The sequence below is a fragment of the Nerophis lumbriciformis genome, linkage group LG22, assembly GCF_033978685.3.
Source record: "Nerophis lumbriciformis linkage group LG22, RoL_Nlum_v2.1, whole genome shotgun sequence".
NCBI classification, from domain to species: domain Eukaryota; kingdom Metazoa; phylum Chordata; class Actinopteri; order Syngnathiformes; family Syngnathidae; genus Nerophis; species Nerophis lumbriciformis.
The window spans coordinates 21,084,415-21,103,055 of NC_084569.2; the positions used below are offsets into that span (position 1 = coordinate 21,084,415).

The 18,641-nt window shown below is 39.5% G+C and overlaps 1 protein-coding gene across 12 annotated transcripts in view; it reads left to right on the forward strand.

Moving 5' to 3' along the window:
* The window catches only part of cacna1aa (calcium channel, voltage-dependent, P/Q type, alpha 1A subunit, a), a 271,996-nt gene that overhangs the window by 135,830 nt on the left and 117,525 nt on the right, over positions 1-18,641 (forward strand). For 9 of the 12 annotated variants that reach the window (XM_072915681.1, XM_072915688.1, XM_072915690.1 and 6 more), the window contains exons 16-24: positions 2,406-2,523; positions 3,626-3,693; positions 3,819-3,925; positions 7,295-7,345; positions 7,885-8,053; positions 11,772-12,373; positions 13,722-14,071; positions 14,167-14,302; positions 17,174-17,303. In XM_072915681.1, the coding sequence (XP_072771782.1) occupies positions 2,406-2,523; positions 3,626-3,693; positions 3,819-3,925; positions 7,295-7,345; positions 7,885-8,053; positions 11,772-12,373; positions 13,722-14,071; positions 14,167-14,302; positions 17,174-17,303 (1,731 nt within the window). The remainder of the gene's footprint in view (positions 1-2,405; positions 2,524-3,625; positions 3,694-3,818; positions 3,926-7,294; positions 7,346-7,884; positions 8,054-11,771; positions 12,374-13,721; positions 14,072-14,166; positions 14,303-17,173; positions 17,304-18,641) is intronic. The other 3 variants (XM_072915689.1, XM_072915692.1, XM_072915687.1) reach the window with 2 other exon arrangements.

Here is an 18,641-nt window from a genome sequence, read left to right on the forward strand (position 1 = left end):
TATGAAATAACAAGTGTGTGTAAAAATTTGAAGTGCTCCCCCTCTGGCCAACATATGTAATATGTGTGTGTAAGAAATTGAAATTAATTTAACATTTAAAAAAAAAATGTATATAGAGACATACTGTAATAACATTTGTGTGCATGTGGAAGCAGCAGAGTGCCAAGGTAGATGGCTCAAAGAAGAGGGAGAAAGAGAGCAAAGGGCCCAAAGAAGACGAGGGAAGCTTTAAAAAGAGTTTGCAATCATTTAAAAGTAACAATGATATGCAGCATGACAAGAAAACATCCTTCATATTTAAGAGCTGCAAAAATACCCTGAAAACAAGGTGAAAGTGTATTTTAGAAGCCTTCTTATTTGCTTGACTTGTATAATATATGTTTAATTTAAACACATGTGAGGACATGTTAGCATCTACAGTTTTTACATTATTGCAAACACCACTCCTTCAAATAAAACATTTTTATTGTTAAATATATTGTTACTCAATGTATCATACTTTGTTTGGTTCTTTGTTTATTTCTATGACCTGGTTGTAGACTACACAGTTTGTTTAATATAAGTAATAGGTTGTAGTCACCTGACTAAAACACCAGCTATGTTATGTTAACATTAGTGGTTTAACACAATATATTTGTTTGACAATTGTCTATATATTTCACTATAAAAAGTTGATATAATAAAACAAAAATGTACCGGCCCGAATAAAATATTTGGAGTTTACGGCTGTCACTCGGTATGGTCAACACGTACGTGCAGAGAGTGCGTGCACACATGCAAAAACAGTCCAAGAATAGCAACGAACAATTTACGGTCATGTTGTTGTCGTGATAAAATATACATTAAATGACAGCTAATGCCATTGATACAAATTGCTATTATTAGCGAACAACACCTAAAGCTAATGTGTGTGTGCATATGTTATGTACGTACGTCATTACGTACGAAAAGCTGTAAAAAGGCAGGATATACTGTGTAAATCACATTGGAAAGTTGGCGCACTTTCGGCATCTGTTTAAATGTTGTAAACAGCCCTTTAACTATGCGAGACTTGAAGTGGTGGGCCAGCGAGCGTTCTGGGCGTCATTTTGCCTTTCTCGAAGAACAATGCCCTCTGCTTGCGTTGTTTTAGGCTGTTGGACCCGTTTAAATCGCAAAAAGGATAAAAAATGTATTCTGAGTTCCTCTAGAAGTAATCAAAAAGGCATAATATGTAAAGATTTTACGAAAGATGACGAAAAAAGTGGCACTAGGCAAAATCGAAAAACGCACCAGTTTGCAGTGATCACTTCATTAAAGGTTTGTTTGATATTTTAACTTTCAGTATTTCCCATTTAAGTATTGTCTTGATATTATTTATTTTCCCCAAAACACATTTTTGCTGCAAGTGTTTTCGTAAAGCACCAACCTTAACGAGTTAAGTTTTTTACCAAAGGCAGCAATCATGAATGTAGCTTTCAGCACATACACAACATTGAGATGTATAGTCATAATTTGATAAAGATGGGCCAAAACACGCGTACCCGTAAACGACGCGTGCAACAAAAACAAAGTAACAAACATGGCTGTAGACGCAAAGTTAAATCATGAATTGCAGCTTTACCTGAGCAAAAACAATGCATGTTTATCCGGGAGTGGCTTGATACCAATTTCCTTGACCCAGCTTCCTCACAAAGAAGTTGTAGACATTGGCTTCTGGATCGCCAGATAGTTCGACATGTCTGGGAATGCGACCGACGGATAATCCTTGATATCACGTGACAAATCTTTTTTTGATAACGTATAGGGATAGATTCCATTGCATGGTGTGCATTTGTTGCTCGTATCGGCTTTTAGTGGTAAAATCAAGGTCCCTTGTGTACTCAGATAGTTTGCACTCTGCTGCACAATATTGGTTTGGTGGCCCACCACTTCCTTCACTTCTGTTTAAAAGTCACGTGACATAATTCAACCTACATATAGTGATGCTTCTACGGCAAAAGCGTCATTTTAATGTTACGTGCATTAAAAGAATAAGAGTCATCTGAAAAAAATATTTTTTTATGTTAACCTTTTTCCCTAAATGATGCATTGAGGCAATAAAGTATTTTTTATTTGATTACTTGATTTATCTAACACATTCATCGATAGATTACCCGAATCCTAAAATAATTATTAGTTGTCTTTCAGTGTAATTTAATGATTCCCCTTTCCTTTGATCCAACACTTATACAAGTGACTTTCTTCAACCTTTTGATTGGCGAATGTGGTTGCACAGTTGGCAGAGTACAACCGTTTTGCTCTAAAGCATGAAATTTGTATGGATGGATTTCCAAAAATGTCTATTTGAAAGTGGACACAGTCTAGATTGCAGTGACTTGGGTTGGTTTCAGAATATTGTGCATGTATGCACGCTTTGTGTTCAGATCCTGACAGGCGAAGATTGGAACATGGTCATGTATGACGGCATCAAGTCTCAGGGCGGAGTCAACAAAGGCATGGCCTTCTCCGTCTTCTTCATTGTTCTCACACTTTTTGGCAACTGTATCCTTTGCTGGTTGTTTTTTTCTTTCACGCATTTTCCTCACTGGAGTTTTTGCAGTATTCTGATATTTGTGTTTTGTTCTTGCCTTAGGGCTTCTCTATAGGTGTAAATTATAATTCAATTCAATACATTGTATAGTCAATAGTGGCTTACCAAGGTGAGGTTAGCTACATACATACAAACATACAGTGCATACATATATATATATATATAATGTACATATATATATATGTATGCATATCTATGTATGTGTATATATGTATGTGTATATGTATATGTGTATATATGTGCAGTACAGGCCAAAAGCTTGGACACGCCTTCTCATTTCAATGCGTTTTCTTTATTTTCATGGCTATTTACATTGTAGATTGTCACTGAGGGCATAAAAACTATGACACCTGTGAAGTGAAAACCATTTCAGGTGACTACTTCTTGAAGCTCATCGAAAGAATGCCAAGAGTGTGCAAAGCAGTAATCAGAGCAAAGAGTGGCTATTTTGAAGAAACTGGAATATAAAACATGTTTTCAGTTATTTCACCTTTTTTTGTTAAGTACATAACTCCACATGTGTTCATTCATAGTTTTGATGCCTTCAGTGACAATCTACAATGTAAATAGTCATGAAAATGATGAAGTACCAATGATTGTCACACACACACAAGGTGTGGTGTAATTTGTCCTCTGCATTTGACCCATCCCCTTGTTCACCCCCTGGTCGATGAGGGGAGCAGTGGGCAGCAGCGGTGTCTGCGCCCGGGAATCATTTTTGGTGATTTAACCCCCAATTCCAACCCTTGATGCTGAGTGCAAATAAAGAAAACGTTGAATGAGAAGGTGTGTCCAAACGTTTGGCCTGTACTGTATATATATGTATATGTATATGTATATTAATGTATATATACATGTATATGTATGTATATATACATATATATATATATATATATATATATATATATTATTTGTATTATTTTTTATTTTTTTATAAATATACATGTATATATATGAGTATGTTGTTGCGCCTTTCTCATTGTCTGATGTAAAATGTGCAAATCAAGTAAATTAAACTCCAACGCCGTGAATTTCCTGTAACTCTTTGCTCAGACACTCTGCTAAATGTCTTCTTGGCTATCGCTGTGGACAATTTGGCCAACGCACAAGAGCTAACTAAGGTGCATCACGGCTTAATGTTACCTCATCATGACTGAGCAAGGTTTTGTTTTTTTTCTCTCTCGCTGTACTTCCTTTTCTGATATCTTTTTTCTTTTCCTCCTTCCTCCTCTCTTTTTTTTGGCAGGATGAGCAAGAGGAGGAGGAAGCTGCCAGTCAGAAAATCGCCTTGCAGAAAGCCAAGGAGGTGGCAGAAGTCAGCCCCCTGTCAGCTGCCAATCTCTCCATAGCAGCGTGAGTGTACAACTCCATCACTAATATTGCATTTTCACAGGGACAGATCAGAAATCAGACACAATAATGCACATAAGTAATAATAAGTATAAGTTATTTTCTAGGGGTGTCAAATTAAATGTATTAACTCATTTGCACATTTACACTCACTTTAATCATGTATAAATGCAGATTAATCGCGCGATTTACTTTGACTGCACATACTCCTTTACTGTAACGTGGATGGTGACGTGTTTTATTATACGATTAGTGATCAGGTCAATGTATACTGTATGCCAGTGATAGAATGAGTGACAGGACAGTCGTGTTGTCCCGATACCAATATTTTAGTACCGGTGACAAAATGTATTTCGATACTTTTCGGCACTTTTCTAAATAAAGGGTACCACAAAAAAACTCAGGAAATATGTCCCTGGACAAATGAGGACTTTGAATATGACCAATGTATGATCCTGTAACGACTTGGTTTCGTATTGATACCCAAATGTGTGGTATCATCCAAAACGAATGTAAAGCATCCAAACAACAGAAGAATAAGTGATTAATACATTTTAACAGAAGTGCCGATAGAACATGTTAAAAGAAAAAGTAAGCAGATATTAACATTAAATGAACAAGTAGATTAATAATTCATTTTCTACCACTTGTCCTTAATGATTTTGACAAAATAATAGAATGGAAACTGACACAATATGTTACTGCATATATCAGCAGACTAATTAGGAGCCTTTGTTTGTTTACTTACTACTAAAAGACTAGTAGTAATAAGTAACTAATAGTATGTTCACTATTTTATTGAAGGACAAGCTTGCAATAAGAAACATATGTTTAATGTACCCTAAGATTTTTTGTTAAAATAAAGCCAATTTTTTGTGGTCCCCTTTGTTTAGAAAAGTACCGAAATAATTTTGGTACCGGTACCAAAATATTGGTATCGGGACAACACTAATACACACTGTCCTATACAGTTTTGAAACAGTGTACCTCTATTCTCTTTGCTCCCCAAACACAGTACCGTTAGCTTTGAATCGAGTTTATGCGCACATACAAACACATACTTCTGTAGTCGATGTCCTCATGTCACATCAGTGTGTGTTGTTATTGTGTATGTGTGACTGTGCTGTGAGAATCTGTCTATTTATCAGTGTTCATTCCTTTATTATGTAGACGTCCTATTCATATTAAATATATTTCCTTTTCAGACACGCATCTATTTGTTTTCTTTGTAAGAGAGTGAGGGATTTAGGTGACAAGAAGAGCAAGGGTAAAAAAAAAATATATTGTGAAGTCTCACTTTTAAAGAAAAAAAAAACGTGAGCAAAACTGCGTTTATCACGATGCATTTCTGTCGGCTCAGGAGTTACCACCCGTACTCAAAGAGTGGCATTCCGTTTTTGACATCGGTTTTTGTCCCCATTATCAGTCTATATCGAAATACAGTAAGACAAGGGACAAATTCCAAAGTGTGGGATCATCATTAGGCTGCCATATAATGTAAATGTTCTTCTGTTACTGTTTACTATTTGGCTCATTGACCAGAGTTGCACACTTCATATTCCTTTCTGCACAGCTTTCGATGTAGAATATAAAAGGAAGAACATCTGCTCGGGATTCTGATAACATTCTGCTCCTTAAGACCGATACCGATAACCGATAACTTATTTTAAATCTAGCATTTTTTAAATATAGATTCACGTTTAGTTTGTGCACACCTGGCGATAAGAAAGAGGCCAACAGCAGTTGATTTGACAAACTATACCAAATATGACATTACCACTATGGTAGAGCTGACATCACTACTATGGCAGCGCTAACGTCACATTTATAAATCATTGAAGCCTAAGTCCATATTTGGAATGGGTATCGTTTACATTTAAAAAATGTAAAACATTACATTTTTGTAAAAATGCAAACAAAACAATAATAGTTAAATGCCTTTATTTTTATGACATTTTGTGACATTCAAGGTAAACAGACTAGTCAGACAGTGTTCTCACCTCATTAGAGCGATGTTTTTATTTGTATTATTATTTTTTTTATCAATTAGCTGAGCTTTTTTATGTTATTAGGATATTAGCGTAACGTCATAATTCCCAATATCAAGCCGATTGTGCATCTCTATTATTTTGTATTTTATTTGTAGTTATTAGTTAGTTAGTTATAGTTGTGGGGACGGCGTGGCGCAGAACCAGCAACCTGAGGGTTCCTGGTTCGATCCCCTTAAAGTTATCTCTTTCCCAGAGCTGTCACCATCTTGAACTCTAACTTGTAATAAATAATTCACCCCTATACAATATCCTACCCTAATACCCTACTGTGCAATATTACCCTTCGAGTGCAATACGTCCGACACTGATTGTTATTTATTACTCCGGTACTCTTGTCTTGTTCTGTATATTGTACAGTATGTTGTATTTGTATAGTGTTTTGTATATTTTACAAGATTGCTTATTGTTTTTATTGGATAGTAGTCTGTTTATTTCAATTCTTAGTTTTATCTTTATTACCTCTTGTGTAATTTATTTTTATCCCATATTTGTTCCGACTACAGCACCTTAAGTTGGAGTCCTTAATCTCGTTATATGCAAATATAATGACAATAAAGTCCATTCTATTCTATTCTAAAAGCGCTATGCAAGTATAACCCATTTACCATTTAGTTAAAATCTAGTGACTTTTTGATGCGGATGACCATTATGCAACACAGTATTAGTGCAGTGTCAATACAGCAAGTGAGTGTGCCAAACACTCACTGAGGCATCATTTCCCCAAATAGGCACTATTTACAGGTAAAGACATCAACTCAATACCAGCACTTTGTGTCTAGGGGTTTGGTAGTGATCATGTGGAAAATACATAGTCTTTTAACTACTGTAGAGATGTTAACCTTAGTAGACTTTAAAGTGGAGTTTGCAGCTATTGTTTTAAAAATTTAACAATGTCGAACTAAAGACTGAATCAACAGCATCTTTGCTGCTTTCAAGATCTGATTATTAATCAGTTAATCATCAGGATTGTTAACAATCGACTAATCGAGTTGCGATGCCCATTTCTACTATTATATTACAAAAAAGAATTATGATCCATTTGCAAAATGTTATTTGTGGTGCAAAAAAGAGCAGGTTTGCTTAGATCGAAAACAAGGCGTAAACATTTAGGCGTGTGTAACTTTGAGTTTGCATGTCTATGTGTACATGCAGGATTGCATTCCAAAGTGAGACATCTTCCAATCCAAAAGTGTTTTTGTTTTTTTGTTTTTAATTTTATCCCTGTCTGACTCTTGAGATGACATTGAGTTAGATCCATTTTGGAATGACATCCTCACTCTTTATTCGTGCCATCTCACTCACCAACTGTTTCCCTCCTCAGCAACAAAGTACACAGTGATTGTCACAACGCTACCGACCCCTTTCTGGACTGGTATTTATTTATTTATTTGGTTCTTTCTTTCTTTCTGAGTATCTTCTGTTAAGTGGCTTTTACAACCATCCCTTGTCTCCTCTCATGTTGTTTTTGTCCCCAACCTTTTTTTATCAGCCTGATAATGTCTTTCTTTAGCCGTTACTTTTGCTACCTGATTCTTTTCCAAGCGTACACTTTGTGTTGCCGCACCTCACAATTCCAGTCATGCTGGGTGATTTTGGTATATATTCAAGAATAAAAAGAAGTGGTAGGTAAAAAAAAATACTTATCCAATTAAAACCCAATCATTAGTTTATAACAATTGGTAATTATAACAAATTATCACCTGATCTCAGTATTTACCCTCCTTATTGTCCCTACATGGCTTCCCAAATTCTTGCCCTTTGCTTTGTGTGGACAATCAACCCAATCCAGTGTCTTCATGACCTGCTTATAATTTCCACATCATTCCCACTTTGAGTCTGTATTTGCTCGGCAAAAGTCTTGAAGAAAGTACTTATATATGCCTCCACTCTGCTGTGCTTTGTCTTCCGCAGTAAAGAGCAATATAAGAACCACAATAAAGGTCTCAATAAGTCGGTGTGGGAGCAGCGCACCAAGGAGCTGAGGAGGCAGACCCTGGCTTCCAGTCGCGAGGCCCTCTACAACGAGCTGGACCCTGAAGACCGCTGGAAGGCAAGGACAGGGAGGGAGGAGCACAACAATGTAAAGGACAAGGCAAAGCTAATGCCACTAGACTTGTGCTATCTGTGTACACAAGTGATGGCCAAGATACTTCTGTTGTTTATTAATTATCGCTACATGGTAGTCCTATTCATTACAGTGGAACCTGTAAGATCCAAACTATTCTCGCTGAACTGGGGTCTAGTCAGGTATGCTAAGGTCTATCCTCCTATTTTCTCTAAACTGCTTTATTTCAAGTTGTACTACCTTGAGCAGGGCTATTCAAATGGCAGCCCCCGGGAATGACACTTTACGGGCCCGCGAGTTCAGTTTAAAGCTTCTAAGACAGTGGTTCTTAACCTGGGTTCAATCGAACCCTAGGGGTTCGGTGAGTCGGGCTCAGGGGTTCAGCGGAGGTCGAGACACACCCGACTCATCGTGTAAATAAAACTTTTCCCTATCGGTGTATTACGGATACGGCAACAGCAGAAGTCACACTGATTTGCAGGTGTGTAATTTGTTGTGAGTTTATGCACTGCAGTGTTTCCCACAGGACAGGCATCTATTTGTGGTGGTGTGGTCGGGGGTCGGGGTGCGGCAGCGGCGATGACCAAGAAGAACGTGGAGTTGGAATATATTTACAACACTTTATGTACATATTTATATACAGATTTGAACAATTAGTTATTCACTGAAATATATTTATTAATTGTGGTTCTTACAAAAAATATATCTTATAAAATATAAAAGCTAAAATGTCTCTTAAAGCTCTGCCCCTTTAATTAGTGCATACTAAATAATTTAACTTTAGCCTACTACTACAACCATATTATTTACCAGCAACATAAAGTGAAACAGAGGCAGAGGTGTCCTGCCACAGTCAGTCAACCTCCTCCTCCTCCTCCTGCTGCTGCTGAACAGGTCGCACTGGAGCTAGTCTCGCTCGCCAGACCCTCCTCCAGAGAAGAGGGAGACACTGGAGCTTACCGTGCTGGGTGTTATACAGCCATGACTTAAATTGTGGCAGTGACTGTGTTGGTTTTGTTCTTTGAACAAGGTGATGTTCATGCACGGTTAATTTTGTGCACCAGTAAAAAAAACTTGGTAACACTTTAGTATGGGGAGCATATTCATCATTAATTAGTTGCTTATTAACATGCACATTAGTAACATATATGCTCTTAACTAGTCGTTATTAAGTACTTATTAATGCCTTATTCGGCATGGCCTTATTATAACCCTAACCCTCTAACCCTGGCCCTAACCCTAACCCTAACCAAATAACTCTAAATGAAGTCTTTGTTACTTAGAATATGTTCCCCTAGTGTCCAAAATAACTCTAAATTAAGTCTTTGTTACTTAAAATATGTTCCCCATACTAAAGTGTTACCAAAAACATATAACTTTGTCTTGAATTTGGAAAAAAAACATTTTATTTTTCACTAAAGAAGGGTTTGGTGAATGCGCATATGAAACTGGTGGGGTTCGGTACCTCCAACAAGGTTAAGAACCACTGTTCTAAGACATCTTTTTGAAGCAAATTCCTAAAAACAGTATAGTGCTTCTGTTTTATAGAGGAACTTGGCCCACTTAAACTTAAACTTAAAGCATAACAATTTGCCGAGACAGCTTTTATCTCAAAACACTTTTAAGTGAGGGCACTCTTTGTTACGTACGGCGGGGGAAGGAGACGACACTACGGCAGGGATCAGTTCAATAGGTTTATTGAAGATGATGATGATGATGTGTTGGTGTGTGTATGCTACTTTACGTGAATGGTGCGAGACAATGTGTAGAATTAACAATGTAAATGTTACCAGAGTTTGTTGTAAGTGCGTGTTGGATGAATCCTTCGTCAGACCAGGGGGCAAAGCGAGAAGACAGTCCGTAGGCAAGCGAGAGGTCGGGGGCTGGAGAGAGGCGACAAGGTCCGTGTCCAAGCAGGGTCGAGGATCGAGGGAGGCAGTCCAGAATCCAGAGGGAAGTCGAGGCACACATCTCGATCACGAGGAACAGAGGGAACACTGCGGGGAACACAGAGGACATAAGACACGGGCACAGAGAAAGCACAGAGAGAGCAAGTACGCGGAGGGAAGCTAGAGACTGGATGCTTACCACGGAGAGTGAACTACGTTCCAGCACTGGATCTTCGGGTCCGCTGGTCTTTATTCCTTATGCTCTCATCAGACCCAGGTGCGTTGATGGCTGACTGCCTGCAGCCGTGCAGGGGCGTGGCCGCGATGCGGGAAGAGCGAGCACGGGCGTGTCCCGGCGCGCTTCTAGATGAGGTGCCTGCTGCGCTTGCAGCAGATGACACTCTTAAGTTCCTCTCCTTTTCATCATTTGGACTATTCAACTAGAGGCAAGAGAGACTCACATTTTTGCAGCCAGAAGGTCCTTATAAACAGCAGAGCGCTCCTGTTACTCATTAAAAAAAAGAAAAAAAGCATGTGTCTACTGTAGAGGACACTGGTTCTCCGGAATATGCAAAAAAGGACTAATGGTGAAGGGATAAGTCCGGCTCCCCGGTCCTTGGCTTTCTGGAAATCCAGCCCGGCCCCTTCTATACTAAGGTTATCCAGGGTAAATCCCACCTAACCTTATCCTTGTTCACACGCACACAATGGTCGTTTAAGACCCCCTCCCACCTCCGTCTGCCAGCGCAACGCAACCTAGTACGCATGCGCGGAAAATGCACCTCCAGTGTTGCTTTGTGTGCAAGTTCTTAAATTTAATTTAACTTATCTGAACAATATCCAGTGTTGTGGTATTTCAATTAACTGGAATCCAGTGTGCTGTAGGGCCCTATTGTAGTGAATCACACCTGAGACATCATAAATTAATCATATCTTCAATGGACACGTGAAAGTAAACAATGTGATAAAGAACATTTTACATCAGTCAATCTAGGGATTTAGATATCTGGTCAGGATACTCCTCACTCTTTTACCTTCACCTTCATTGTCCATTCGTTTTTGGTGACTTTATATACTCTGGACCTAGACGTTGAGTCCGCGACATACATGGCGGACGATAACTGATACAGTCTGCTTTGCCAGTCCAAAAGCAGTCCGTTTTCCGGAGTCTTCCCTCTTTACCCTTTTTTATCACATCCACGGGAGCCCGCATTGTCGTGTTCTCTCCTTCCACAAATGGACAAAGTTTTTCGGTAAGTAGAATCACAGCTGACCTGGACATTCGAAAGTTCTCTTGCCGTCTGAGAAGTGTTGTATCCCAAATAGCTGCAATCGCTTTCTCTTAAGGTATTCATAAGTGATTTTCACAAGCGTCTGTACAGACGGAAGGAGAAACACGGGCATGTCTGGAAAACTCGCCTCCATATTTCTAGTGTTTACCTCCGAGTGGAAACCGGTTGTTATGAAGCTGGCTGTGGCGCGTTCTTTCTGACGTCACTTCCTATGTGGGTGCGGTCTTTCTGGCGTCCCCTCCTCTATGAACTCAGTTTATAAACGATCAATGAGTCCATACGAAACTAAGAGCTGGAGATTGAAGAAATACACGGCGCACTTACCTGTGTACAAAATTATCCAAGGAGGGCAACCTTAAACGCTGGTTTAGTGTGACTGAAACAGAGCTTAGGCTAAATAATTATTCATTTAAGGGGTTATCCGGCTTAGTGTTGACATAGCCTTGTTTGTTCTCCCTGGCCTAGAGGTTCCACTGTATAATGACCACAAATAGTCACTTATACCCATTTTCCAGCTATTTAAGGACTGAACAACTGATTCTCATTATTCAGGTGAACTTCGCACGACAAGTCCGACCTGATATGAAAACTCACCTGGATCGACCTTTGGTGGTTGACCCCCTTGAGAACCGCAACAACAACACCAACAAGAACACCGAGAACAATCCAGAACTCTGCTTTAGCCAGCAGCATCCCACCGAAAACCTCCACACACAAACACACCTCCACCAATGCAGTGGTCAAGTCGGCCCTGTCAAACCTCCTCTAGAGCGGGGCGAGTCCACCGAGAGCAGGCGGAGCCGGAAAGGAGCTCACCACCACCGTACCTCCCATGTCAGACTGGATGCAACCGTTATTCCTGGGCCCGGCTCTGAGGAGAGACCCACCAGGCGCCATCACCACAACCGCAGTGGAAGTCGTGGGGCCGGGCTGTCCGAACACAAAAAGCCCAGGTCGCATCGAAAGAATGAGGAAGATGAGGAGGGTCGAGAAGGAGCTGGAAAAACAGGAAGACACAAGAGCAAAGGAGTAGATGGAGGTGGCGAGGGAGAGAAGGAGGCAGGTGGTGATGGCAGTGAGAGGAGGCCAAGGAGGAGTCGCCATAGCAACCAGACGGAAGGAGAGGGGAAGAAGATGTGCCAACACCGGAGGAAGTATGTATATTGAACCCTTTTATAGAAGGAATTAGGTAAAGGGTCACCTGCCTATTACACATAAAATAAATGAAAATGTAAGATGCAATAACAGCTTCCACTCTGCCGGGAAGACTTTCTCCAAGATTTTAGAGTGTCTGTGGAAATAATAATCTTTATTTTAGTCATGCTGGAATTTAAACGGGTTCCTAGTCCGGGCGATGTACTGTAGAAGTGCCATCTAGAAAAAATAACCTATAGTATTTTAGCCCGTCAAAGGTGCCTGTATTATGGTAGTGCGTCTGGAATGATCTAGAAATGCATGCAAGAATGCATGAAAAGTTTTTTTCATGTAGGAACTAAATTAATTAGGGCTGTCAAATTAATAATTAATTAATTAATCGCATCGGAATTTGGATTAATCATGATTAATCACAGGTAATTACTCACGTGCATAGTTGAAATGTGCTTAAGAAAATACCCCAATATTTATACACAAATGCAATTGTTTTGTCAGAACCAAGAACGTTTTTAAACGTTTTACTTGTATGCATGTAATTTATTTGCCCAAAACTTTGGAACAGTTTTATCTAAAGTTCTTACAGGCTGTATTTCGGAGTGAAATTTGCCAGTGAGCTTACCATTTGTTCAAGGGTGTCAAACTCATTTTAGCCGCATGGAGGAAAATCTGTGCACACGCGGGCCGGACTATTAAAATCATGGCATTAAAACTAAAAAAATAAACATAACTTCAGATTGTTTTGTTTGTCTTACTTTGGCCAAAAATAGAACAAACACATTCTGAAAATATTACAGTAAAAATATTTTTTTAAAAATACCAGCAGCGTGTAGATCAGGGGGTCCCCAAACTATGGCCCGCAGACCGGATCAGGCCCGCCAGCATCCAAAATCAGGCCCACAGGAAGTCCCAAGTTAAAAAAAAAATATATATATGTATATTTCTTTTTAATTATTATTATTTTTTAACTCTGTCCTTTCTACTCCATTTTCTACCACGTGTTACTCCCGGTGTCTCCATGCCTAGGTGCTTGATTTTATACACCTGTGGCCCGGGCCAAGTGATTAGGACACCTGATTCTGATCATTTAGATGGGTGGCCAAATACTTTTGGCAATATAGTGTATTCTGCATTTGCCTAAAGACAGACACACTTAAATGGATCTATTTTGCTCATTTAAGAGACACAATCCTCTGCACACTAGCTTAATAAATCAGTTTTGCATGTGCTGTCAAGTTTGCACGGTCATATACACGCACACCTTTAGTAAATCCGTGTCTTTATTTGCAGTATTTTTCAACACAAACACCCTTGAGTTCACATGAACCCTGCAATTTTTCTCTCTTTCAGGGATGGTAGCGTCCCAAACCTCTCCACCACACGACCCATCCAAAAGAGACTGTCTCGGCAAGACGGGCAGGACAGTGAAGACATGGACAACCTCATGAATACCAAACTGGTTTCTGTCTCCACCCCTCCCAGCGAGCGTGCCCTTAATCCAGTCGCCAACCACGCCGCCATTGCTGGTTTTGGTTCTGCCTTCCAACTTTCTAACAGTAGCACTCGAGGGAGTTTAGTCAGATTAGATAGCTACGGGAACATCGGCCATCATCGTGCCAACAGCGTCGTTAGACAACCACACCCTGACTACACTGCTTTAGATATGCCAATTTTTCCCTCCACCAATGCCATCCTGCAGGGTAAGGACACAAAACCATAAATGACACATCTCATTCTCTAATCTTAATTAACTGTTGAATAATATTCTTGTTTTTTTTTTATATATGTAACCCAGTCAATAAAAATGCCAACACAGAGCCATTGCCAGCGAAGGAAGACAAAGATGATGATGATGACGCCAAGGGAGGTGAGGGAGGGCCCAGGCCCATGCCTCCCTTCACCTCCATGTTCATCCTGTCCACCACTAACCCGTAAGTACGACACCCAAATTAGGGCCAAAGGAGACCAACAATATATGTGATCATACTTTGGATAAGGGATGGACTGCTCCAGGTGTCAATCATTTTGTATAACATGTACCATGTGGGGCAGCACGGTGGCAGAGAAGTTAGTGCATCTGCCTCACAATACGAAGGTCCTGAGTAATCTTGGGTTCAATCCCGGGCTCAGGATCTTTCTGTGTGGAGTCTGCATGTTCTCCCCGTGACTGCGTGGGTTCCCTCCGGGTACTCCGGCTTCCTCCCACCTCCAAAGACATGCACCTGGGGATAGGTCGATTGGCAACACTAAATTGGCCCTAGTGTGTGAATGTGAGTGTGAATGTTGTCTGTCTATCTGTGTTGGCCCTGCGATGAGGTGGTGACTTGTCCAGGGTGTACCCTGCCTTCCGCCCGATTGTAGCTGAGATAGGCTCCAGCGCCCCCCGCGACCCCGAAGGGAATAAGCGGTAGAAAATGGATGGATGGATGGATGTACCATGTGATTAATAATACAAACGTTTGTACACAAATCAAATTGCATAAAAATCCAAATCCCGCAATACACTCACACACACACACACACATATCACCCAATACACTTCAATGAATATTTAAAGTTGCTTAAATTAATACTTACTGCTTACAAATAAAACACCAGACTACCACTACTAGGGATGGGTACCTTTCACATTTGAACCGATATTGTACCAAAGCCTGGTACCTGGGAATCGATAATGGTACCAGTTTTCAGTACCTTTGTGTGTGTGTTCAAATGTTGATTGTGTGAATGTTCCAAAGCATTACACTACACCAAAATTCATCTGTGTATTATGGGCCTGCTTTTTCTTCTTCTCCAGATTTTGGCGCTCTCTACCTTCCACATTTCACTCGATTCAAACCGTTCCAACTTCAAAACTGTTCAGCCTATTCGGGAATCGCAGGCTTTCCCTTGACAAATTCCAAAAATTCTCAGATTTCCCAGAATTCCACTTTTTCCGGGACATTTTTCCCATTCAAAATGAATTGGCCATTTTTTTCAAACTTACACCATTTTCACATTTTTCAACCGATACAAACCATTCTACCTTCAACATATTCCACTCATCTTGGACATTCAAACTATAATTTTTCAAAGTTAAAAAAAATTCCAGGAATTCCTAGAATTCCCGTTTTTTCAAACCCGTTTTTTCACCCTTTTTTTGTCGACTCCTCCTTCTACATTTTTCAACCCACTTCAACCATTCCACCGTCAAAACATTCCTCTTAATCAGGACAAAAAATAAAGTGGTTTTTTTTTAACTGGAAAAATTCCCGGTTTTCCCGAAATTCCTGGAATTCCGTAATACCATTTCTCAATTAAAAATGTTACTAATTAAACATTTCTTGACCGATTTAAACAATACTTCCACCAACCAATTCAGCTCATTCTGGACATTCATTCTCCTAATCATTTTCCAAAAAATCCCACTTCTCCCAAAATTCACAAATTTCCAGGAAGTTCCCATTGAAATGAGTGGGACATTTTTCCAAGTTGCACAATTCCCACATTTTTCAACCTATTCAAACCATTCTATCATCAACTCATCCTGGACATTCAAACTAACACTTTCCCAAGTTCCAAACCAAATTCCGGCTTTCCTAGAAATTCAAACTCTTCAACATTCAAACCATTCCAACATTCAAACTATTCTTACATTTATACTACATTCTGTCAGCATTTCAGTTCAACTTCAGCAATGGAGCATTCACACGCAATTCCTTCAGGAATTGCCTCATCTAGTTAATTTATAAAATCTTTTTTTTTTAAATTTAACTTTTAACAATGATTTGATTATGATAACTGTGCTGTCTAGTTGTTGCGTTTTGTTTTCTTACATTTCTGAGTTTCGCTTGCAAGTATTATATCGTAGACTTTACATGCAATTGCAATTCCAAGATGCTAGGTGGCAATAGTGTATAGACTATGTTATGTTGCCTCGGCAGGAAGTGATCTTTGCCATGAAACTGAATGTGCCCGTCTAGTCTTATGTTGCATCCTGCAAAGTGTTTGTACTGTAAACATGCCCGCTCTTTGATTTTAACGTACAGCACAGTTGTAATTTTCATTATCCAATTTCAAGTGGTTGAGACTGTCATGTAGAATTGCCCATGCTAATCAATAGCATGTATATGCCAAAGCCAATGTAAATTAGCATCAAGCTAGCACATTTTGGAAACGTGGCGCCTTACTTTACATTTGAGTGTTTTCTATCAGGCATACTTGCTTTGTTGGCATGAAAAACGCGACATTTCCTAGAAGCAGTTTGGCTGAGTCTTGACTGCTTGTTTCCCCGCCTCGTGTTTGAGCCGGTGCATAGGCTGCACCGGCGTCACAGGCAACGAAGATATCAAAATATGGTACCATTTGATTTCACATAGATCGATACCCAGTTGTACCAACTGAATTTAGTCGAACCCTATAAAAGAGTACCAAATTTGGCACCGATCCCTATTTACTGCTGAGCTATGGCTGCAAGGCATAATGAAGGACACCAAATGGTTACTGTGCTGTGTTCTTGAAATCATCAGTGTGTTGCACTGCTTTGTCGTATCACTACACTTTACACACACTGTGAACGAAGGGCAAGCCAGATTAAGGTTTTCTGTGCCACGACAAGTTGAACTGACTCTACATCTTGGTGGAAACGGTGCTTTAGAGGAACAAGCCTACTTAGCTTTTGTTTGATCTTTGGATTTAGATTGGAATCTCACAAGGAAAGTGGCTCTGCTCTAATACAACAGCTTAAAGCTATTATGTATTCTTCCAAAGCAGATCTGATGATATGCACGACAATGAAAAGAATGACTTTGTCTGCGTTAAAGGTTTCGCCGGGCCTGTCACTACGTCTGCACCCTGCGCTACTTTGAGATGTGCATCCTGCTGGTCATCGCCATGAGCAGTATCGCCCTCGCTGCTGAAGACCCAGTTTGGCCTGATTCCACGCGGAACAATGTAAGAAGTCATTTAGTCCTAGCTAAAATATGGAATCGTATCTGTTTTTGTTCTGATTTATGGCATACAAGCATGCAAGCCTGCAAGCATGGGTCGGTTGCGTGGTCTTTTGTGTACAAGCAAATAACTGCTGTGGCTGTGGACAACCTCCTAATGTAGCTGTTTTATTAACTCTACAAGATAGCAGCAACTGCATTTGAAGCTGCTTGTCTTTTCATGCACTTTGAAATGTTAGCTCTAGTTTGCGGTCGGTGTAAAACTCATGCTGTGCATTCTTTCACCTGTATTTATCACCAGTATTTATGATGACTGAGCACTTTGCTCCTTAACGGTATTCCAACATTGGTTCTATTGCTGCCGCGTTGCCAAATATCCACCTCAGATCCAGTATCCACCGCAGTGGAATTTTGTGTTTGCATAGCAAAATTAAGATTAAAGACATCTTTCTTATGTTTCTATTTGACTTACTCCCCTCAACAATCATTACTGCAATTTATATACAGTTTATATACTCGACAACAACATGTTCTTCAATTATCTCATCAATTATCAGCTGTTTCCAATTGCATCTTAGATAAAGAACAACACCAACTATAATTTCAGCATTCAGGGCCTGATCTATAAAAGGTTTGTGTGTATTAAAATTAGTGTTGTCCCGATACCAATATTTTGGTATCGGTACCAAAATGTATTTCGGTACTTTTCGATACTTTTCTAAATAAAGGGGACCACAAAAAATTGCATTATTGGCTTTATTTTAACTAAAAATCCTACGGTACAGTAAACATATGTTTCTTATTGAATGTTTGTCCTTCAATAAAATAGTCAACTCACTAGACAACTTGTCTTTTAGTAGTAAGTAAGCAAACAAAGGCTCCTAATTTAGTCTGCTGACATATGCAGTAACATATTGTCATTTTCCATTCTGTTATTTTGTTAGTAGAAAATGAATTATTAATCGACTTGTTCATTTATTGTTAATATCTGCTTACTTTCTCTTTTAACATGCTCTATCACTTCTGTTAAAATGTAATAATCACTTATTCTTCTGTTGTTTGGATACTTTACATTAGTTTCGGATGATACCACAAATTTGGGTATCAATTCGATACCAAGTAGTTACATGATCATACATTGGTCATATTCAAAGTCCTCATGTGTCCAGGGACATATTTCCTGAGTTTATAAACATAATATACATTTTTTTTAAACGAAAAAATGTGTTGTGATGCCCCAAAAAATCGACGTAATCATAGTAGTATCGACTAGATACGCTCCTGTACATGGTATCATTACAGTGGATGTAAGGTGTAGATCCACCAATGGCGTTTGTTTGCA